Here is a 23,506-nt window from a genome sequence, read left to right as displayed (position 1 = left end):
ATCAACACACTCCCAACCCCGGGATTGGGATATCAACACACTCCCAACCCCGGGATAGAGATATCAACACACTCCCAACCCGGGGATCGGGATATCAACACACTCCCAACCCTGGGATCTGGATATCAACACACTCCCAACCCTGGGATCGGGATATCAACATACTCCCAACCCTGGGATAGAGATATCAACACACTCCCAACCCTGGGATCGGGATATCAACACACTCGCAACCCGGGGATCGGGATATCAACACACTCCCAACCCCGGGATCAGGATATCAACACACTCCCAACCCTGGGATCGGGATATCAACACACTCCCAACCCCGGGATCAGGATATCAACACACTCCCAACCCTGGGATAGAGATATCAACACACTCCCAACCCTGGGATCGGGATATCAACACACTCCCAACCCTGGGATCAGGATATCAACACACTCCCAACCCTGGGATCGGGATATCAACACACTCCCGACCCCGGGATCTGGATATCAACACACTCCCAACCCTGGGATCGGGATATCAACATACTCCCAACCCTGGGATAGAGATATCAACACACTCCCAACCCTGGGATCGGGATATCAAGACACTCCCAACCCCGGGATCAGGATATCAACACAATCCCACCCCTGGGATCGGGATATCAAGACACTCCCAACCCTGGCATCGGGATATCAACACACTCCCAACCCCGGCATCCGGATATCAACACAATCCCAACCCTGGGATAGAGATATCAACACACTCCCAACCCCGGGATCGGGATATCAACACACTCCCAACCCTGGGATCGGGATATCAACACACTCCCAACCCTGGGATAGAGATATCAACACACTCCCAACTCCGGGATCGGGATATCAACACACTCCCAACCCCGGGATCTGGATATCAACACACTCCCAACCCTGGGATCGGGATATCAACACACTCCCAACCCCGGGATCGGGATATCAACACACTCCCAACCCCGGGATAGAGATATCAACACACTCCCAACCCGGGGATCGGGATATCAACACACTCCCAACCCCGGGATCGGGATATCAACACACTCCCAACCCCGGGATAGAGACATCAACACACTCCCAACCCTGGGATCAGGATATCAACACACTCCCAACCCTGGGATCGGGATATCAACACACTCCCAACCCGGGGATCGGGATATCAACACACTCCCAACCCTGGGATCAGGATATCAACACACTCCCAACCCTGGGATCGGGATATCAACACACTCCCAACCCTGGGATAGAGATATCAACACACTCCCAACCCTGGGATCAGGATATCAACACACTCCCAACCCTGGGATCAGGATATCAACACACTCCCAACCCTGGGATAGAGATATCAACACACTCCCAACCCTGGGATCGGGATATCAACACACTCCCAACCCTGGATTGGGAGACTAACCCACTTTGAACTCTGGGATGTTTGATCAAAACTCTCCCAAAATTAGGATTGCATTCTTCTCCCAGCTCCAGGATTTGGTTATCATCCCACTCCCAACCCTGCTATCAGAATATCGCCCATTCCCATTTCCAGGATCGGGATATTAACCCATTTGTGGAATTGGGATATTAACTCACTTTGAACTCAGGAATCAGGATATCAACCCACTTCCAGGCACATGCTTACCGGATTGGGATGTTAACCCACTTTGAACCCTAGGATTGGGATATCAACGCACCCTCAGCCCTGGCACCAGAATACCAGCCACTCTCTCAAGACCATAGGAGAGAGAAGCAGAGTTAGACTATTCAGCCCAGACTAGTTGCTCCTGGCTAATAATGATTCTCAATGCCATTCTCCTGCCTTATCTCCATAAGCATTGATCCCCTTCCCAATCCAAAATAATTAGAGGTGAAGATAGAGTTTAATGGTAGTCATCGTTTCCCTAGGATGGGGGATTTTCCATGCTTGTGGAATTCATTGCCGCAGAGTGCAGTGGAGGCCGGGACGTTGGATGCCTTCAAGGCAGAGATCGACAAATTCTTGATCTCAGAAGGAATCAAGGGCTACGGGGAGAGTGCAGGGAAGTGGTGTTGAAATGCCCATCAGCCATGATTTAAATGGCAGAGTGGACTTGATGGGCCGAATGGCCTTGCTTCCACTCCTATATCTTATGGTCTTATGGTCTTATTTCAAGACTAGGAGGCACATTTTTGAGGTGAGAGGAGAGAGATTTAAGAAAGGCATAAGAGGTAAAAGTTTTTACACAGAGGCTGGTTTGCGTGTGGAATGAACTTCCTGAGAAAGTGGTGCATGTAGGTACAGTTACAGCGTTTAAAAGACATTTGGATAGATACATGATAAGGAAAGGTTTGGAGGGATGTGGGCCAGGAACAGGCAGATGGGTCTAGTTTAGTTTGGGATTATGATTGGCATGGAGTGTTTGGACTGAAGAGTCTGTTTCTGTGCTGTGTGACTCTATGACTATATCTCTGTCTTAAATACGCTCAGCGACTTGTCTTCCAAATCCCTCTGTGGCAATAAGTTCTACAGACATTCCTCCTTCTAACTGAGGAAACTCTTCCTCATCTCAGCTTTAAAACGTCATCCCTTCATCCTGAGTGAATGCTTATGTGCCCTAGTCTCTCCTACAGGTGGAAACATCTTCTCCACGTCCACTCTATCCAGGCCTCTCAGTATTCTGTAAGTTTAAATCAGACACACCCGCCACCATCCTTCTCTACTCCATCCAATTCGGATGTGGTGTTGGGGGCCAGGGAATTGGAAGTCTTGGAGGAGGTGGAGGACATGTGTGGCGTCCCAGATATGGGTGGGGAGTTCCTGATCCAGGGGCGGTTGGGGGGAGAAAACAGAATCAAGGTAAGCAGAGTGGGGCAGGAGCAGGCAGAGACAACGGGTGGGCCAGGGGATCCAGTCCCGATACACCTGCATTCCCCAAGCAGATGGCCTAAAGACCCTCCACTTCTTCCCATCCCGCAGGCCCGACCAGTCCCCCTCCACCGACACCCTCAACCGCTTATCCAACCACGTCCTCACCCTCAACAACTTCTCCATTAACTCCTCCCACTTCCTACAGACAAAGTGGGTGGCCATGGGTACCCGCATGGGCCCAAGCTATGCCTGCCTCTTTGTAGGTTACATGAAACGATCCGTCTTCCGCACCTACACAGGCCCCAAACCCCACCTCTTCCTCCGTTACATTGATGACTGTATCGGCGCCGCCTCGTACTCCCACGAGGAGCTTGAACAGTTCATCCACTTCACCAACACCTTCCACCCCAACCTCAAGTTCAACTGCACCATCTCTGATACCTCTCTCTCCTTCCTGGACCTCTCTGTCTCCATCTCTGGTGACCGCCTTGAAATTGATATCTGTTTCAAACCCACCGACTCCCACGCCTACTTAGCCTACACCTCCTCTCACCCACCTTCCTGCAAGAATGTGATCCCCTGCTCCCAATTCCTCCACCTCCACCACATCCGCTCCCAAGATGGGGCTTTTCACTCCCAAACATCCCAGGTGTCCTCCCATTTCAAGGACCGCAACTTCCCCGTTTGGTGCTCAAAAATGCTCTTGACCACATCTCTTGCATTTCCGGCAACTCTGCCCTCACATCCCCTCCCCGCAACGAAAATAAAGACAGAATCCCCCTCGTCCTCACAGTGCACCCCACCAACCTCTGTATCCAACCTATCATTCTCCGCCACTTCCACCACCTACAATCCGACCCCATAACCAAAGAGATATTTCCCTTCCAGCCCCTACCTGCCTTTCATAGGGACCACTCTCTCCATGACTTCCTTGTTCACTCCGCACTCCCCACTAACCCCAACACCCCCCTCACCTTTCCCTGCAACAACAGGAAGTGTTACACCTGCCCCTACACCTTCCCCCTTCAGCTCCATCCAAGGAACTAAACAAACCTTCCACATCAGACAGGTGTTCACCTGCACGTCTGCTAATGTGGTCTATTACATCTGCTGCTCCCGATGTGGCCTCTTCTACATCGGGGAGACCAAGCAGAGGCTCGGGGACCGTTTCATGGACCAACTACACGCGGTTCGCAACAAACGACAACACCTTCCGGTTGCGAACCATTTCAACTCCCCCTCCCACTCCCTGGGTGACATGTCCATCCTGGGCCTCCTCCAGTGTCACGACACCACCAGCAAACTGGGGGGAGCAGGGCTTCATATTCCGCCTTGGGAGCCTACAGCCTGATGGCCTAAATGTGGATTTTAGCAATTTCAAAATCTCCCCACCCCCCAACCTCATTCCATGACCAACCCTCCCTCCCATTCCTGCCTCCTTGAGCTGACACAAGCTGTCCAGTTTCTCTCCCACCTATCCGTTCTTCCCACCTCACTGACCAGTCACCGCCACTGCCTCCCTGCACTCACCTATCACCATCCCACCGACCTTCTCCAGCCCCACCTCTCCTCTCTGTTTACTTCAGAGCTCCCTTCCCCTTCCCCATTTCTGTAGAAGGGCCCTGGCCTGAAACATCAACTTTCCTCTGATCTTGTCTCGCCTACTGTGCTCCACGCTGTGTTATTTCTGACCAGACCCTTATACAGCCTCAGCAGTACATCTCTGTTCTGTGTTCTAGCCCTCTGGAAATAAATGCTAATGTTGTATTTGCCTTGTTAAGCGACAACTGAGCCTGCATGTCAACCTTAAAAAATCCTGAACTAGATCTTTCAAGTCCCTTTGTGCTTTAAATTTCCAAAGCCACTCCCCATTTAGAGACTAGCCTATGCCTCAGATCTTCCTACCGAAGTGTACAACCTTTCACTTTCCCACATGGTATTGTGTGTGTCACTTCTTCACCCACTCTCCCAGTCTGTGCAAGTCCTTCCGCAGGTTCCCACCTTCCTCACACCACCTGGCCCTCCACCTAGCTTTGTGTCATCTGATACTTAGCAACAATGTCCTCAGTTCCTTTATCCAGATCATTAATGTATAAGGCGAATAGCTGTGGTCCCACCACTGACCCAGCTGGAATTCTACTAATCACCAGCTGTCATCCCAAAAAAGATCCCTTTATCCCTGTTCTCTGCCTTCTGCCAGTCAGCCAATCCTCTGTCCATGCCAGGGCTTTGCCCCTAACACCATGGGCACTTATCCCAGCCCCGGGATTCAGATATCACCCACTGTGAGCTCTGGGATTGCGATATTAACTTGCTCCCAGTATCAGGATATCAGACACTCCCAACACCAGGAGTGGGATATCAACCCGGTCCTGGGATTGAGACATTGACACACACTTAATCTTGAATATAAACCAACCTCCAGCGCTGGGGTTGTGGCATTGACCCAGTGTCAGGAGCAGGATATTATCCCACTTTGGGATTGGGATATCAACCCTCTCACAACATTGGAATCAGGAAATTAACACACTCCTCGCCCCCGTGATTGGGATATCAACCATCTCCAAACACCAGAGATTAGGGTATCAACCAACCCCAGCCCCAGGATTGCGTTATCAACCCTCTCACTGGGATATTAATAGACAGCCAGCCTCAGAATCAGGACATCAAATTCCAGAATAACTGGATTGAGATATCACACATTCCTGACCCTGAAATGGGGTCTTCTCCCACTCTGAATCCTGGAATTAGGATTTCACCTTTCCCCAGGATTGGGAGATCTTGCACTGACAGCAGCTTGGGGTGAGATGCGTGGTCAGGATGTGATTGAGTGGACTTAGCTGGGAGCTGTCCCATTGTGCCGCATTTGGCAGGGGGCCTGACCCAACATGGTCAGCTTGGGCTGAGTTGCCCAGTGCTGGTACAGGAAGTCCCCTACTAGTCGGGACCTCCTCAGAGACTGCTGCACACCAGAGTTGCTCTCTTACCTCACTAGATAATCCAAGGTCACTCCCAAGCCGCTGGTTCACTCTGGCACATTTCTGCAGGCTCACCTGGGCCTCTTTAGTTTTGCCATTAGCCAGGAGCCACCTGGCAGATTCTGGGATCCACCTATGTAACAGGACCAATGCGGAAGTGAGTGCAGAAAGTGCAGTTATATCACTGCGTATATCCCTATGATTGCCCTTCTTTCCTTCTGACCTCAATCCCATGTCAATCCCTTATTGCTGCTGCAGTGTAAGTTTCTGGAAGCCTGTATGAATGTAACTCCTGTTTACTGAATCCCCATACAGCACAGAAAGAGGACATTCTGCTCCCCACACCTCTGCTAGCTCTTTGAGACAGCTCTCAGATGATTCCCAGTCCTCGAGCTCTTTCCCATTGCCCAACAATTGCATCGTTTTCAGGTATTGGTGGAATTCTGTTTTGAAAGCTCCAGCACCTTGTCAGGCAGTGTATTTGAGAAAAATGCTTCGTCAAGTGTCCTCAGGTTCTGTTGTCAATTGGAATAAATCGATGTACTTTGTTACCAGTACTTCCACTGAAACAGACCGCGTGCTGATATGGACAACAAAACCGAAAAGCATTATATAGAATGGATAGCAGAGAATCAGGCCATTCAGCCCAACCAGTCAATGCAGGGGTTTGTGCTGAATTCATTGCCTCCCAGCCTCCCTCCTCTGAAGCTACCTTTGTAATCCTCCAGCTCCATCCCCCTCCTACATTTCTCTAGCTTTCCCCTAAACAGACCCCCATTATTTGGCTGAACCACTCATCCCCATGGGACCGAGGCCCACATGTTTCCCATCCTCCGGGGAAAGACATTTCGGAATTCCTGATTGGAATCCTTGGGGATGATCTTATACTGACGACCTCAAGTTCTGCTCTTCCCCACCAGACGGTACATTCTCTCCACGTCGCTTTGACCAGAACCATGAGAATTTTAAGGAGCTCCATTAGGTCATTCTTCAGCCTCCACTTGTCTAGAGTGAATAGCTGCAGCCTGTCAATCCTTTCTAAGTGTGAAAACCCATCCACTTCTGATGCCATCCTCACCACCTGGCCTGCTCCCTAATTATACTTTCCATCACATGCCGATAAGAACAGCACATACTTTGAGATAGTAGGAACTGCAGGTGCTGGAGACCCTGTGGTCTGGACCCGAAGTGTCAGCCTCCCTGCCCCTGTGGTGCTGCTTGGCCTGCTGTGTCTGTCCAGCTCTGCGCTCTGTTGTCCAGCACATACTTTGACATACTTTCTAACCAACCTTACCATGTTCAATTCTATCCTTTTGGCTATCGTCCCAAGTATTATTTGTGGTTGTTAAGACTTTCCTAAACTGCCTCACAGCACTAAATGATTTGTGTACTACTGCTCACCTGACAACTTTGGTCCTCCACTATGTTTAGATTCATGTTGTTGAACATAGAACATAGAACATAGAACAGTACAGCACAGAACAGGCCCTTCAGCCCACAATGTTGTGCCGACCATTGATCCTCATGTATGCACCCTCAAATTTCTGTGACCATATGCATGTCCAGCAGTCTCTTAAATGACCCCAATGACCTTGCTTCCACAACTGCTGCTGGCAACGCATTCCATGCTCTCACAACTCTCTGTGTAAAGAACCTGCCTCTGACATCCCCTCTATACTTTCCTCCAACCAGCTTAAAACTATGACCCCTCGTGCTAGCCATTTCTGCCCTGGGAAATAGTCTCTGGCTATCAACTCTATCTATGCCTCTCATTATCTTGTATACCTCAATTAGGTCCCCTCTCCTCCTCCTTTTCTCCAATGAAAAAAGTCCGAGCTCAGTCAACCTCTCTTCATAAGATAAGCCCTCCAGTCCAGGCAGCATCCTGGTAAACCTCCTCTGAACCCTCTCCAAAGCATCCACATCTTTCCTATAATACGGCGACCAGAACTGGACGCAGTATTCCAAGTGCGGTCTAACCAAAGTTTTATAGAGCTGCAACAAGATCTCACGACTCTTAAACTCAATCGCCCTGTTAATGAAAGCCAAAACACCATATGCTTTCTTAACAACCCTGTCCACTTGGGTGGCCATTTTAAGGGATCTATGTATCTGCACACCAAGATCCCTCTGTTCCTCCACACTGCCAAGCATCCTATCCTTAATCCTGTACTCAGCTTTCAAATTCGACCTTCCAAAATGCATCACCTTGCATTTATCCAGGTTGAACTCCATCTGCCACCTCTCAGCCCATCTCTGCATCCTGTCAATGTCCCGCTGCAGCCTACAACAGCCCTCTATACTGTCAACGACACCTCCAACCTTTGTGTCGTCTGCAAACTTGCTGACCCATCCTTCAATCCCCTCATCCAAGTCATTAATAAAAATTACAAACAGTAGAGGCCCAAGGACAGAGCCCTGTGGAACCCCACTCACCACTGACTTCCAGGCAGAATATTTTCCTTCTACTACCACTCGCTGCCTTCTGTTGGCCAGCCAATTCTGTATCTAGACAGCTAAGTTCCCCTGTATCCCATTCCTCCTGACCTTCTGAATGAGCCTTCCATGGGGAACCTTATCAAATGCCTTGCTGAAGTCCATATACATCATATCCACAGCTCGACCCTCATCAACTTTTCTAGTCACATCCTCAAAGAACTCGATAAGGTTTGTGAGGCATGACCTGCCCCTCACAAAGCCGTGTTGACTGCATTTAATCAAGCCATGCTCTTCCAGATGGTCATAAATCCTATCCCTCAGAATCCTTTCTAACACCTTGTAGACGACAGACGTGAGACTTACTGGTCTGTAATTGCCGGGGATTTCCCTATTTTCTTTCTTGAAGAGAGGAATTACATTTGCCTCTCTCCAGTCCTCAGGTACGACTCCAGTGGAGAGCGAGGGTGCAAAGATCTTTGCAAGTGGCAAAGCAATTGCATTTCTCGCTTCCCAAAGCAGCCGAGGACAAATCTGGTCCGGGCCTGGCGACTTGTCAATCTTAATGTTTGACAAAATTTTCAGCACATCAGCTTCGTCTATCTCTATCCATTCCAGCATGCACACCTGCTCTTCAAAGGTTTCATTCACTACAAAGTTCGTTTCTTTCGTAAAGACAGAAGCAAAAAACTCATTTAGGGCTTCCCCTACCTCCTCAGACTCCACACACAAGTTCCCTATGCTATCCCTGATCGGCCCTACTCTTTCTCTAAGTAATAAGTGACTCTTGTGTAGTCCAAACCTCCAGTAAATTAAACACAGGGATATGGGGATAATTCACGGAACAGAATGGGAAATAATCAAGATGTGCTGCATTTTTAAAAGTTTATTCATTTTGTCGGACATGGACATTGCTGGCTGGGCCCAGCATTTATTGCCTATTCCCAGTTTCCCCCTTGAGAAGGTGGGGGTGAGCTGCCTTCTTGAACCACTGCAGTCCTCCTGCTGTGGGTTGACCCACAATGCGCTGAGGGAGGGAATTACAGGATTTTGACCCAGTGACAGTAAAGGAACGGCGATATATTCCCAAGTCAGGATGGTGAGTGGCTTGGAGGGGAACTTGTAGGGGGTGGTGTTCCCATATATTTGCTGCCCTAATCCTTCTACATGGAAGTGGTCGTGGGTTTGGAAGGTGATGCCTGAGGAGCTTTGGTGAATTTCTGCAGTGCATCTTGTAGATGGTACACGCTGCTGTTACTGAGTGTCGGTGGTGGGGGGAGTGGGATGTGTGAGGATGTGGTGCCTATCAAGCGGCTGCTTTGCCCTGGATGGGGTCAAGCTCCTTGAGTGTTGTTGGGGCTGCCCCCATCCAGGCAAGTGGGGAGTATTCCATCACACTCCTGACTTGTGCTTCATAGATGTTGGGACAGGGTTTGGGGAGTCAGGAGGTGAGTTACTCACCGCAGTATTCCCAGCTTCTGGCCTGCCTTTGCAGCCGCAGTATTTATGTGATGAATCCAGTTGAGTTTCTGGTCAATGATAACCCCCAGGATATTGATAGTGGGGGATTCAGTGATGGTAACACCAATGAATGTCAAGGGGCAGTGGTGAGATTGTCTCTTATTGGTGCCAATGTCGGTTGCCACTTGTCTGCCCAAAACTGGATCTTGTCCAGATCTTGGGATAATGGGAACTGCAGATGCTGGAGAATCCAAGATAACAAAGTGTGGAGCTGGATGAACAGAGCAGGCCAAGCAGCATCTTACGAGCACAAAAACTGACGTTTCGGGCCTAGACCCTTCATCAGAGAAGGGTCTAGGCCCGAAACGTCAGCTTTTGTGCTCCTGAGATGCTGCTTGGCCTGCTGTGTTCATCCAGCTCCACACTTTGTTATCTTGTCCAGATCTTGTTGCATGTGAACACGGACTGTTTCAGTATCTGAGGAGTCACGAATGGTGCTGAACATTGTGTAATCATCGGCAAACATCCCCACTTCTGACCTTATGATGGAGGGAAGGTCATTGATGAAGCAGCTGAATTTTGACTCAGAACTGAATCACTCCAGCCTCAGTCATTGAGCTCCAGGATGCAGATGATGCTCATGAGATTGTCAAATTCTTCTCCAAAGTATACTACCAAATTATCCTTTCACAGACCACCCAAGAATAAAACTTTCCCAGATCATGGCAGGACCATGATTAAGGAAAACATAGATGTTGGATTTAATATTGACCTTCAATGTGCCCCCTGCAGTCAACTGAGGAAAAGAGTATTTTGTAAAGATCAGACTTTTCTAGTTTCTTATTTTTTGGATTGTGGACCATAACAGAAAATGTACACTCTTTGTGGCCTCAGGAAAGCAGCCAGCAGAATCAAATTCCCTGGTTATACTCTCTTCCATTGGGCAGAAGATAGAAAAGTTTGAAAACATGGATCAATTGTTTTAAGAACAGCTTCTTCCCTGCCATTATGAGACTTATGAAGGGGTCTCTCATATATTAGAGATGATTTTTCTCAGCTCCTTCTCTGTGGCTGTAACATCATATTATACATTCTATTCTAGTACCCTGATATACTTACATAAGGTATGATTTGTCTGGTTGGCATGCAAAACAATACTTTTCACTGTATCTTGGTAGATGTGACAATAAATCAAATCAAATCAAAATGGGCAAAGGATACTGCCTTAATTATCTGATTAGCAAGTTTTCAGATGACACTAAGATTGGTGGAGTAGCAGATAGTGAAGGGGTCTGTCAGAGATTACAGCAGAATATAGATAGTCTGGAGAGTTGGGCAGATAAATGGCAGATGGAGTTCAATCCGGGCAAATGCAAGGTGATGCATTTTGGAAGATCTAATTCAAGAGCGAACTATACAGTAAATGGAAAGGTCCTGGGGAAAATTGATGAACAGAGAGATCTGGGTGTTCAGGTCCATTGTTCCCTGAAGGTGACAATGCAGGTCAATAGGGTGGTCAAGAAGGCATACGGCATGCTTTCCTTCACTGGGCAGGGTATTGAGTACAAGAGTTGGCAGGTCATGTTGCAGTTGTATAGGACTTTGATTCAGCCACATTTGGAGTACTGTGTACAGTTCTGGTCGCCACATTACCAAAAGGATGTGGATGCTTTGGAGAGGGTGCAGAGGAGGTTCACCAGGATGTTGCCTGGTATGGAGAGTGCTAGCTATGAAGAGAGGTTGAGTAGATTAGGATTATTTTCATTAGAAAGACGGAGATTGAGGGGGGACCTGATTGAGGTCTACAAAATCATGAGGGGTATGGACAGGGTGGATAGCAAGAAGCTTTTTCCCAGAGCGGGGGACTCAATTACTAGGGGTCATGAGTTCAAAGTGAGAGGAGGAAAGTTTAAGGGAGATATGTGTGGACAGTTCTTTACACAGAGGGTGGTGGGCACCTGGAACGTGTTGCCAGCGGAGGTGGTAGATGCAGACACGATAGCGTCTTCTAAGATGTATCTGGACAGGTACATGGATGGGCAGGGACCAAAGGGATACAGACCCTTAGAAAATAGATGACAGGTTTAGACAGAGGATCTGGATCGGCACAGACTTGGAGGGCAGAAGGGCCTGTTCCTGTGCTGTAATTTTCTTTGTTCTTTGTTGTTGTTCTTAAACCAAGGAAACTGAGGAAGGAGTTGCTGCAGTTTTAAAGTGAGTTACTGGGACTCATTGTGAGCTGTGTTTAACACTGTTAACATGTTCAATGAGGGACGGTGGATGACAGACTCTGCAGCACTGGGGGACAGCTTTGATCAGAGACAGCCTGTTTGTCAGATTTACAACCAGGACCAGTTGTAGGTACTGGGAGTGCTTGGAATTATAACGACTTTCTGATTGGCTGCTGGGTAGAAGAACAGCCTGTGTGTAAATATTACAGAGGCAGAACACCTCCATTTTCTAAAAAGCCAGCATCCTTTTTCTCGTTGCAGAGAAGTAATAAAGAATTGGAGTCTCAGTCATCAGTCACCTATAAACAGCTGTCTCTAACCAGTGACTGAGAGACTGAATGATTTATTTGCTAAATTCCCTGCACCTGCAATAAATGACCACTCTGTCCCAGAGAGCAGTTACCTTACGTTGGTGAGTACTGATAGTTCAGCCTGTCTGTTCAGCCCATCAATATCGCCCTGTAGTCTTTCTTCCTCACTATTACCACACCCACATCCTGCATTCCTATCTAGATCATTAATGAAGATAACAAACAGCAAAACACTCAGCACTGAACCCTGTGGCACACCATTGGATGCAGCCTTTCAGTTCCAAAAACACCCTTTGACCTTTAGCATCTGCCTGCTTCCTGCCACTCAGCCAATGTGGATCCAGTCTGACTAATTGGTCTGGATGGATGCTCCTTACATTTGCTCCGCCTGTTATTTCTAATCTCTCTGTATGTGCTTCCATTTCTTACCATGTTTCCTCATTAATAAACTCAGTCTCATTAATTCAAGAAAGCCTGGTTAACTTCCTTTTGCGTTGTTAGTTCATTTGGCTCTGGGGAAAGGTATCCATGAGGAAACGGGGCCTTTTAAATTAACCCTGTTGTAATGATCTAGGGGCTGGGTTACCAAAGAAGGGGAACCGGTTTATCCATCCTCACCCAGGAGTTTAACGGTTTGGGGTATTGTGACTGGAGCTAGAACAAACCAGAATACCTTGCTTTGGGACTGTTTGTGACAACTGTCCATTGATTAGTTCCCCAGGCCTCTCCTCCCTCAGCTGTATCTCTCTTTCACAGCCCTCATTTACTGATCAGGTGTAAGGCTAATTAAACGTAAGGAATAGTAACAGGAGCAGGCTATTCGGCCCCTTGAGCTTACTCCACCATTCAATAGGATAATGTCTGATCCAACATTCTTCGCCCCACATTCCTGCCCTTTTCCCATTACCCTTGTTTCCCCAACTGGTCAAGAATCTATCTCAGCCCTAAATATACATAAGGACTTTTCCCCCCACAGCTGTCTATGGTAATTAGTTCCAAAGACTCACAACCCTCTGAGAGAAGAAATTCCTCCTCATCTCACCCTTTACTCTGAGACTAGGGGAGGCGAAGGCCTGGTTGTATTATTGATGGGATGATAATCCAGAGACTTCAGGTAATGTTCTGGGTACCTGGGTTTGAATCCTGCCACAGTAGATGGTGGAATTTGAATTTGATAAAAACGTGAAATAAAAGTCTAATGATGACCATGACACCTTTGTCGATTGTCAGGGCAAAAGTCTCATCTGGTTCACTAATGGTCTGGCCTACATGTGACTCCAGATACATAGCAATGTGGTTGACCCTCAACTGCCCTCTGGGCAATTAGGGATGGGCGATGAATGCCTAGCCAGCGATGCCCACACCATGTGAATGAACTACAAGGAAATGCCCTGTGGTTGTAAACTCCCCCATGAGTGGAAACATCCTCTCGGCATTTAACCTGCTCCTCAAGAATCTGAGATGTTCCAATGAGATCACCTCTCATCCTTCTAAACTCCAGTGAGTATAGTCTCAAACTGTTCAGCCTTTGCTCATAAGTCAAGAGGCAGAAGGAAGCTTACTTATGGTTGAGGAAGCAAGGATCGGACAGGGTTCTAGAGGTCTACAGGGTAGGCAGGAAGGAACTGAAGAATGGACTTAGGAGAGCGAGAAGGGGGTATGAGAAAGCCTTGGCAGATAGGATTAAGGAAAGCCCCAAGGCGTTCTATACTTGTGTGAGGAACAAGAGGATGACCAGGGTGAGAGTTGGGCCAATCAGGAGTAATGGAGGGAACTTGTCTGTGAAGTCGATGGAGGTGGGGGAGGTCCTTAATGAATACTTTGCTTCAGTATTCACCAGTGAGAGGGACCTTGACGCTTGTGAGGATAGTGTGAAACAGGCTGATATGCGTGAACAGGTTGATGTTAGGAAGGAGGATGTGCTAGAAATTTTGAAAAACAAGAGAATGGATAAGTCCAAGATAATAAAATGTGAGGCTGGATGAACACAGCAGGCCAAGCAGCATCTCAGGAGCACAAAAGCTGACGTTTCGGGCCTGGACCCTTCATCAGAGAGGGGGATGGGAGCGGGTTCTGGAATAAATAGTGAGAGAGGGGGAGGCGGACCGAAGATGGAGAGAAAAAATGGATAAGTCCCCTGGGCCAGATGGGATATTCCCAAGGTTTCTATGGGACGTGAGGGAAGAGACTGCTGCCCCTTTGGTGATGATCCTTGTGTCCTCACTGTCCTCTGGAGTAGTGCCAGATGATTGGAGGGCGGCAAACGTCATTCCCTTGTTCAAGAAAGGGAATAGGGATAATCCTGGAAATTACAGACCAGTCAGTCTTTTTCCTATCGTGGGAAAATTACTGGAGAGGATTCTGAGAGATAGTGTTTATGATTATTTGGAAAAGCACAGTTTGATTAGAAATACTCAGCATGGCTTTGAGAGGGGCAGGTCATGCCTCACAAGCCTGATTGAATTCTTTGAGGATGAGATAAAACACATCGATGAAGGTAGAGCCGTGGATGCGGTGTATGTGGATATTAGCAAAGTATTTGATAAGGTTCCCCATGGTAGGCTCATTCAGAAAGTAAGGAGGCATGGAATTCAGGGAAATTTGTCTGTCTGGCTGTCCAATAGAAGACAGAGGGTAGTAGTAGATGGAAAGTATTCAGCCTGGAGCTCAGTGACCAGTGGTGTTCCGCAGGGATCAGTTCTGGGACCTCTGCTCTTTGTGATCTTTATAAATGACTTGGATGAGGAAGGGGAAGGGTGGGTTAATAAGTTTGCCGATGACACGAAGGTTGGTGGAGTTGTGGACAGCATGGAGGGCTGGTGTTGGTTGCAACGAGACATTGACAGGATGCAGAGCTGGGCAAAGAAGTGGCAGATGGAATTCAACCCAGAAAAGTATGAAGTGATTCATTTTGGAAGGTGGAATTTGAATGTAGAATATAGAGTTAATGGCAGGATTCTCGGCAGTGTCGAGGAACAGCTGGATATTGGGGTCCACGTCCATAGATCCCTCAAAGTTGCTACCTAAGTTGATAGGATTGTAAAGAAGGCGTATGGTGTGTTGGCTTTCATTGACAGGGGAATTGAGTTTAAGAGCCGTGAGGTTATGCTGCGGCTCTATAAAGCTCTGGTTAGACCACTCTTGGAATATTGTGTTCAATTCTGGTCACCTCATTATAGGAAGGATGTGGAAGCTTCACAGAGGGTGCAGAGGAAATTTACCAGGATGCAGCCTGGATTGGAGGGCAGGTCTTATGAGGAATGGTTGAGGGAGGTAGGACTTTTTTTATTGGACTGAAGAAGGGTGAGAGGTGACTTAATAGAGGTGGCAAGATGCTAAGAAGCACGGACAGAGTGGATAGTCAGAGACTTTTTCCCAGGGCGGAAATGACTATTACAAGGGGGCATAACTTTAAGGTGTTTGGAGGAAGGTACCAGGGAGATGTCAGAGGTGGGTTCTTCACACAGAGAGTGGTGGGCGTGTGGAATGTGCTGCCGGCAGTGGGAGTGCAGTCAGATACTTTAGAGACTTTTAAGCAACTCTTGGATAGACACATGGAGGATAGTAAAATGTAGGGGATGCAGAGTAGTTTGACCTTACAGTTGGATAATAGGTCGGCACAACATCAAGGGCCTGAGGACCTGTGCTATGCTGTACTGCTCTATGTTCTATGTTCATAAGACAATCCCTCCACACCAGGGATCACCCTACTTAACCTTCTCTGAATGGCCTCCAATGAAATGATATATTTCCTTAAATAACAGGACCAAAACTGTGCACAGTATTCCACATGTGGTCTCCATAGCACCTTGTACAGATGCTGTAAGCCTTCCCTGCTCTTATGCTCCAACCCCCTTGAAATAGGGGCCAACATTCCTGGTTACCTGCTGTACTTGTGTACCAGCTTTCTGGGTTTCTTTCAAAAGTTTCCCCAAACCCCTTTCTGCAGTTTCTCCCCATTTAAATAATACTGTTTGTTTGCTCTCCCTTCCAAAATGAACAACTTCACATTTTCCCACATTATATTCCATTTATCAACTCTTGCCCGCTTACGTAACCCAGCAATATCTCTCTGTAAACTGTTTGTAACCCTCTTGCAACTTGCCTTTCCACCTATTTTTGTGTTGTCTGCAAATTTGGCTTCCTCTCAGTCACTCATTGTGTTGTAAACAGCTGTGGTCCCTGCACCTTCCCCTGTCGAACCCACTGGTCACAGGTCACCAACCTGACAAAGATCCCCTTATGCCCACCCACTGTTTCCTGCCCATGAGCCAATTCTCTATCCACGCCAATACACTGTCTCTAACACTGTGGGGCCTTATGGCTTAACCTTTTGTGAGGTACCTTGTGGAACACCTCCTGGAATTCCAAATGCAGCACATCCACTGGTTCCCCTCTACCCACTCTGGCTGAGACTTCCTCAAAAAACTCTAATAAGTTAGAGTCAGCCATGGTTTCACTTTCATGAAGCCTTGTTGACTCTGCTTGATTAAGTCGTGATTTTCCAAGTGTTCTGCTATTTCTTCCTTAATAATTGATTCCAATACTTTTCCAACAATAGATGTTAGGCTAATTGGCCTGTAATTACCCATTGTGATTAATTCGTTCACCGAGCTGGTTCATTAGTTCACTGACATTGAGTGGACGGATGCATGGCAGATGCAGTTTAATGTGGATAAATGTGCGGTTATACACTTTGGCAAGAACAGCAAGGCAGATTACTATCTAAATGGAGTCAAGTTAGATAAAGGGGAAGTACAACGAGATCTAGGTGTTCTTGTGCATCAGTCAATGAAACAAGCATGCAGGTACAGCAAGCAGTGAAGAAAGCTAATAGCATGCTGGCCTTCATAACAAGAGGAATTGAGTATAGGAGCAAAGAGGTCCTTCTGCAGCTGTACAGGGCCCTGGTGAGACCGCACCTAGACTATTGTGTGCAGTTTTGGCCTCCCAATTTGAGGAAGGGCATTCTTGCTATTGAAGGAGTGCAGCGTAGATTCATGAGGTTAATTCCCGGAATGGCGGGACTATCATATGTTGTAAGATTGGAGCCACTGGGCTTGTATACACGAGTTTAGAAGGATGAGAGGGCATCTGATTGAGACGTATAAGATTATTAAGGGATTGGACACTCTGGAGGCAGGAAGCATGTTTCCATTGATGGGGGAGTCCAGAACCAGAGGACACAGTTTAAAAATAAGGGGTAGGCCATTTAGAACAGAGTTGAAGAGAAATTTCTTCACCCAGAGAGTGGTGGACATATGGAATGCTCTGCCCCAGAAGGCAGTGGAGGCCAAGTCTCTGGATACTTTCAAGAAAGAGATAGATTGAGCTCTTAAAGATAGTGGAATCAAGGGTTACGGGGATAAGGCAGGAACAGGATACTGATTGTGGATGATCAGCCATGATCATAATGAATGGTGGTGCTGGCTCGAAGGGCTGAATGGCCTCCTCCAGCACCTATTGTCTATTATCTATTGACATTTCATTCCCCTGCTGGGTAACATCACCAGTGCAGCTTCTGATGAAGCACTGTTGTGTTTTCCTGCCTGGTATTTGAACTCTAGGGTCTGTTGGAGTTGATGACCTCTTTTCCAGTTTTTCTTTGAAATGATGTGTATATAAGCTGTAATTCTATGTGTTTATTGATGGCCTTTTTGGTGGACCCACAGTAGTTCTGTTAAACCTATGAAGTTTGAGCTCTCAGTACTCACCAGCATAAGGCTCCAATGACCAGGCATGGACTTGTCACCGCAAAGAGGAGCCAGCGCCAGTCCCTGACGAAATATGCAATGAGAGCCAGCAGCACATTACCAACACTCCACATTGGACTGGGAATGATGGCCATTGAGGTTCGATGTTCCACATCGGTCCACTCGACAGCTGGAACAGGCCAGGCATGTGAGTTAGCAGGAAAGAGGATTCAGAAGTCATTCAGCCTACCCATATCCATCTCGACAAACCTAGTCACAGCCGCAGTCTCCTGCACTCTCCCCACAGCTCTACAGATTTCATTCCTTCACATGACCATCACCTTCCTTTCATTGATGGTCTCTGTATCCAGTCCCCTTGTAGATGGAGTTCATCACACTTACCACCTCCTTCCTCACATTCTGTCACAAAGACTCACTCTCTCTGCTTACTGCCTTTGGCCACTCTGTGGTCGCTCTCTCTGCTCACTCTGTGTGGTCAATTTCACTCCCTCTCTGCCTGGTCACTCCCTGCCTGGTCACTGTCTCCGGTCACAGTCTCTCCCTCTCTGGTCGCTCTTTGTTTGGAGCTACTCAGTCTGTCAGGTGATTGTCCTGCCACTCTCCGCTCCTCACCCACCGACACCTCCTGCTATCATGAGGAAGCAGTTGGAGTGTTCTGGCTGGTTAAGGCTGGAGACTGGGTCCCAGTTAGTCCCTGTTGCCTGAGCTTGGACTCCTGTGAAAGGCTTACACAGCGTGATGGAGATGATAGAAATCCCAGTTAAACCGATGCCACAGAGCATCCTGAACACAACAAACATTGGATACGAGGTCGAGAAGGAGGCCAAAGTCCCCGCTACCATTGTGAACAGGAAGGCAAGGAGAAGGGTTTTCCTGCGGCCAAACCTGTGGGAATAAACATATGGAAGTGATTTGCCAGGGTTCAGAAACACTTGATCAACCACAGTTACACAGCCCTGATTAAACCGGGACCCCTCTTCTCATGGTGCGACTGCTTAATGCCCCGCTCCTGCCCATTGTCCAGCCCCAGCCCAGAGGCAGCCTCAGTGGCCCAGTTTGCAGGTGCTGCCAGGTCAAAGCCTTCCCTTGGAAAGGTGGCTGCCTTTAAGGTGTACCATAGACGTCCCAAACTTCCCTCCATGAACAGGGATCAGCCGGATGCTGAGATGGGCTTCACAGCTGAACCTCCTCAGTTCCAGTCCGCATCAAACATCAAGACTGAGCCCAGGCAGCCATGGGACTGCAGGATGACAGCAGTGAAGCTGTTTGGAGAGGTGGTACTGTCATGGGATTGTCACGGTCCAGAGCCCAGACTTGTGGACTGGGAATCAGTGGAAGTTTCAGAAATTATCGCCTCTGAGGAATAAGAGAATGATCAAGGAGAAGATAGGGCCAATCAGGGATAGCGCAGGGAACTTATGCATGGAGTCTGAGCAGATAGGGGAAGCCCTAAATGAGTTTTTTGCTTTGGTTTTCACTAAGGAAAGGGACCTTGTTGTGAATGAGAACTTTGAGGAGCAGGAAAACAGACTTGAACAGATCGAGACTGAGGAAGTTGATGTGCTGGAAATTTTGGCAAACATTAAGATTGATAAGTCCCCAGGGCCAGACCAGATTTATCCTAGGTTGCTCCGGGAAGCAAGAAAGGAGGTTGCTAAGCCGCTGGCGAAGATCTTTGCATCCTCACTCTCCACGGGAGTCATACCGGAAGATTGGAGGGAGGCAAATGTTGTTCCTCTTTTCAAGAAAGGGAATAGGGAAATCCCTGGAAATTACAGACCAGTCAGTCTTATGTCTGTGGTCAGCAAGGTTTTGGAAAGAATTCTGAGGAATAGGATTTATGATTATTTGGAAAAGCATAGCGTGATTAAAGGGAGTCAGCATGGCTTTGTGAGGGGCAGGTCATGCCTCACAAATCTTATTGAGTTCTTTGAGGAAGTCACGAGACAGGTTGACGAGGGTCGAGCAGTGGATGTGGTGTACATGGACTTCAGCAAGGCATTTGATAAAGTTCCCCACGGCAGGCTCATCCATAAAGTCAGGAGGTATGGGATACAGGGTGATTTGGCTGTCTGGATTCAGAATTGGTTGGCTGACAGGAGGCAGAGAGTGGTTGTAGATGGTAAGTATTCTGCCTGGAGGTCAGTGCTGAGTGGTGTCCCGTGGGGCTCTGTCTTTGGGCCTGTGCTCTTTGTAGTTTTTATAAATGACTTGGATGAGGAGGTTGAGGGGTGGGTTAGTATGTTTGCTGATGACACAAAGGTTGGAGGTGCCGTTGATAGTATCGAGGGCTATTGCAGGCTTCAGCGAGACATTGACAGTATGCAGAGCTGGGCTGAGAAATGGCAGATGGAGCTCAACCTGGATAAATGTGAAGTGATGCATTTTGGAAGGTTGAACTTAAATGCTGAATATAGGATTAAAGGCAGGATTCTCGGCAGTGTGGAGGAACAGCGGGATCTTGGCATTCAAGTGCATAGTTCCCTCAAAGTTGCCATCCAGGTGGATAAGGTTGTTAAGAAAGCATATGGTGTTTTGGCTTTCATTAACAGGGGGATCGAGTTTAAGAACCGCGAGGTTATGCTGCAGCTGTACAAATCCCTGGTGAGACCACACTTAGAATATTGTGCCCAGTTCTGGTCGCCCTATTATAGGAAAGATGTGGAGGCTTTGGAGAGGGTGCAAAGGAGGTTTACCAGGATGCTGCCTGGACTGGAGGGCTTGTCTTACGAGGAGAGGTTGACTGAGCTCGGACTTTTCTCTCTGGAGAGAAGGAGGAAGAGAGGTGACCTGGTCGAGGTGTACAAGGTAATGAGAGGCATGGATAGAGTCGATAGCCAGAGACTTTTCCCCAGGGCAGGTCTGACTGCCATGAGGGGTCATAGTTTTTCGGTGTTCGGAGGAAGGTATAGAGGAGACATCAGAGGGAGGTTCTTCACCCAGAGAGTTGTGAGCGCATGGAATAGTTTGCCAGTGGTAGTCATGGAAGCGGAGTCATTAGTGACATTTAAGCGACTGCTGGACATGCACATGGACAGCAGTGAATTGAGGGGAATGCAGGTTAGGTTATTTTAATTTTGGATTAGGATTATTCCACAGCACAACATCGTGGGCTGAAGGGCCTGTACTGTGCTTTACTTTTCTATGTTCTGTTATCTATGACCTCCAAATAAATACTGAAAACTGAACTGCAAATGCGAGGTGATGCATTTTGGAAGATCTAATTCAAGGGCACACTATACAGTAAATGGAAAAGTCCTAGGGAAAATTGATGAACAGAGAGATCTGGGCGTTCAGGTCCATTGTTCCCTGAAGGTGACAATGCAGGTCAATAAAGTGGTCAAGAAGGCATACGGCATGCTTTCCTTCATTGGGCGGGATATTGAGTACAAGAGTTAGCAGGTCATGTTACAGTTGTATAGGACTTTGGTTCGGACACATTTGGAGTACTGTGTACAGTTCTTGTCGCCACATTACCAAAAGGATGTGGATGCTTTGGAGAGGGTGCAGAGGAGGTTCACCAGGATGTTACCTGGTATGGAGGGCGCTAGCTATGAAGAGAGGTTGAGTAGATTAGGATTATTTTCATTAGAAAGACGGAGATTGAGGGGGGACCTGATTGAGGTCTACAAAATCATGAGGGGTATGGACAGGGTGGATAGCAAGAAGCTTTTTCCCAGAGTGGGGGTCTCAATTACTAGGGGTCATGAGTTCAAAGTGAGAGGAGGAAAGTTTAAGGGAGATATGTGTGGTTAGTTCTTTACACAGAGGGTGGTGGGCTCCTGGAATGCGTTGCCAGTGGAGGTGGTAGATGCAGACACGACAGTGACTTTTAAGATATATTTGGACAGGTACATGGATGGGCAGGGAGCAAATGTACACAGACCGTTAGAAAATAGACGACAGGTTAGACAGAGGATCTCGATCGGCGCAGGCTTGGAGGGGCCGAAGGGCCTGTTCCTGTGCTGTAGGTTTCTTTGTTTCTTTGTTGTTGTTGCCCTGATCCATAGGCCTAGATCTAACTGACCTGCCACCGTTCTGTTGCTGACATGAATGTGATCTTGATGACAGGAAACCAAAGGAAATGTACTAAGCCAACTCATAGTTCCCTTTTAGTTTAGACACTTGATCCATTTGTGGACTTTTCGTCCTGTTTTCATACTTGTATTATACTGGCAGAACTATGTCTTATCTTGTCTCTGTAAGAATTTATGTTTGGATTAAGGAAAATAGTTTCGTTCTGTATTGTAGCTTAGCTGGTATGCGCTTTGACCACTTGTCTGAAGAATAGGGTTGTTTTGAACAAACTAGTTTTGCTTATTTTGTTGTAGAAATCTGGTAAAAAAAATCTCTTTGGTTCTGGCTAAAGAAAATCAAATGGACTGTTTTGTTGGTGATTAAGGGAGATATTTACACTTTTGTTACAGATAGCGGGGTTTGATTTTAAGCACCTTTCTCCTGTTCAAGGCATACCAACACTCAGGAGCTCAGAGCGGGGCGTTTCGACGCAGTCAACACAAAACTGAAAGTGAGCGTTGTCCATTTGTAAAGGATGAAAGGACAGATGCCAGGTTTCTCACAGTACAAAACGACGGTGTCCTGGAAGCAGTTAAAAGGTTTGTAGAGATCGAGTAGATACCCTTGACTGGGTCACAAGATTTAACTGAAGCTAAGCTCTTGGAATTGGTGAAAGCGTTAACGGTGGAGTTTCATGTAAAAGCGAAGATGGGGGGAATAATTCATGTATCACCACAGCATTTGGAACTGGGGAAGCCCAGGAGAGGCCGAGCACACCAAGTAATGAGCTCTCAGTATTAGTATTTGCTGAGTTACAGTTAAAATGGTTTCAGCAAGAAAAGAAAACCAAACTGTTTGGAATTCTGTTTCTAAGTACTAGGGTAAAAAGAAACAAAACAACTGTGAAATTGAAAAGGATGGAATGGGAAATGGAAATTAAAAAGCTTGAACTAGATTGTCAGAGAGATGAGAAAATGTGAGCATGTTTGGGAAGCTTGAACTAGAATTGCAAAGGGGAAACAGGAGTGAGATCGAGAACACTAACTTTAAAGCCTACCGTTAGAGCAAAGAAGCCTAAGTAAATGTTCATGTTACGATCTTTGCAAGGTAAATTTCTGAAAGCAAGACCCTGCGCTCTATATATCCTCACACCCTGTTTTCTGAAAAGCTGTATTCCGTACTCTCAGCTCCTCCATCTCCATCGCATTTGACGATGCCAATTTTGACAAGGGAACCTCCAAAATGTCCATCTTCTTCCCAATCGAGATTTCCCCAGAACCACTGTTGACAGCGCCCTCAACCAGGTCCAACCCATCTCCCACACTTCTGCCCTCACCCCTTCTCTTCCCTCCCACAACAGCGATAGGGCTCCCTTTATCCTCACCTACCATCCCACCAGCATCCACATCCAGAAGATCGTCAGATGCCATTTCTGCCACCTCCAGTGAGATGCCACCACTAGACACATATTCCCCTGCCTTCCCTGTCCGCTTTCC

At 47.5% G+C, this 23,506-nt stretch overlaps 1 protein-coding gene across 1 annotated transcript in view; it reads right to left on the bottom strand.

The window, feature by feature from the left end:
• Positions 1-23,506, bottom strand: part of LOC125452326 (solute carrier family 22 member 7-like) — a 75,495-nt gene that overhangs the window by 9,802 nt on the left and 42,187 nt on the right. Inside the window, exons 3-5 of the mRNA XM_059645209.1 lie at positions 18,724-18,878; positions 17,994-18,162; positions 5,850-5,973 (exon numbers count right to left, since the gene is read on the bottom strand). Of these exons, the coding sequence (XP_059501192.1) occupies positions 5,850-5,973; positions 17,994-18,162; positions 18,724-18,878 (448 nt within the window). The remainder of the gene's footprint in view (positions 1-5,849; positions 5,974-17,993; positions 18,163-18,723; positions 18,879-23,506) is intronic.

The sequence above is a fragment of the Stegostoma tigrinum genome, chromosome 4, assembly GCF_030684315.1.
Source record: "Stegostoma tigrinum isolate sSteTig4 chromosome 4, sSteTig4.hap1, whole genome shotgun sequence".
Classification (NCBI taxonomy): domain Eukaryota; kingdom Metazoa; phylum Chordata; class Chondrichthyes; order Orectolobiformes; family Stegostomatidae; genus Stegostoma; species Stegostoma tigrinum.
Note: the sequence above shows the minus strand (reverse complement) of the source record. Positions and strands in the feature narration are given on the sequence as shown.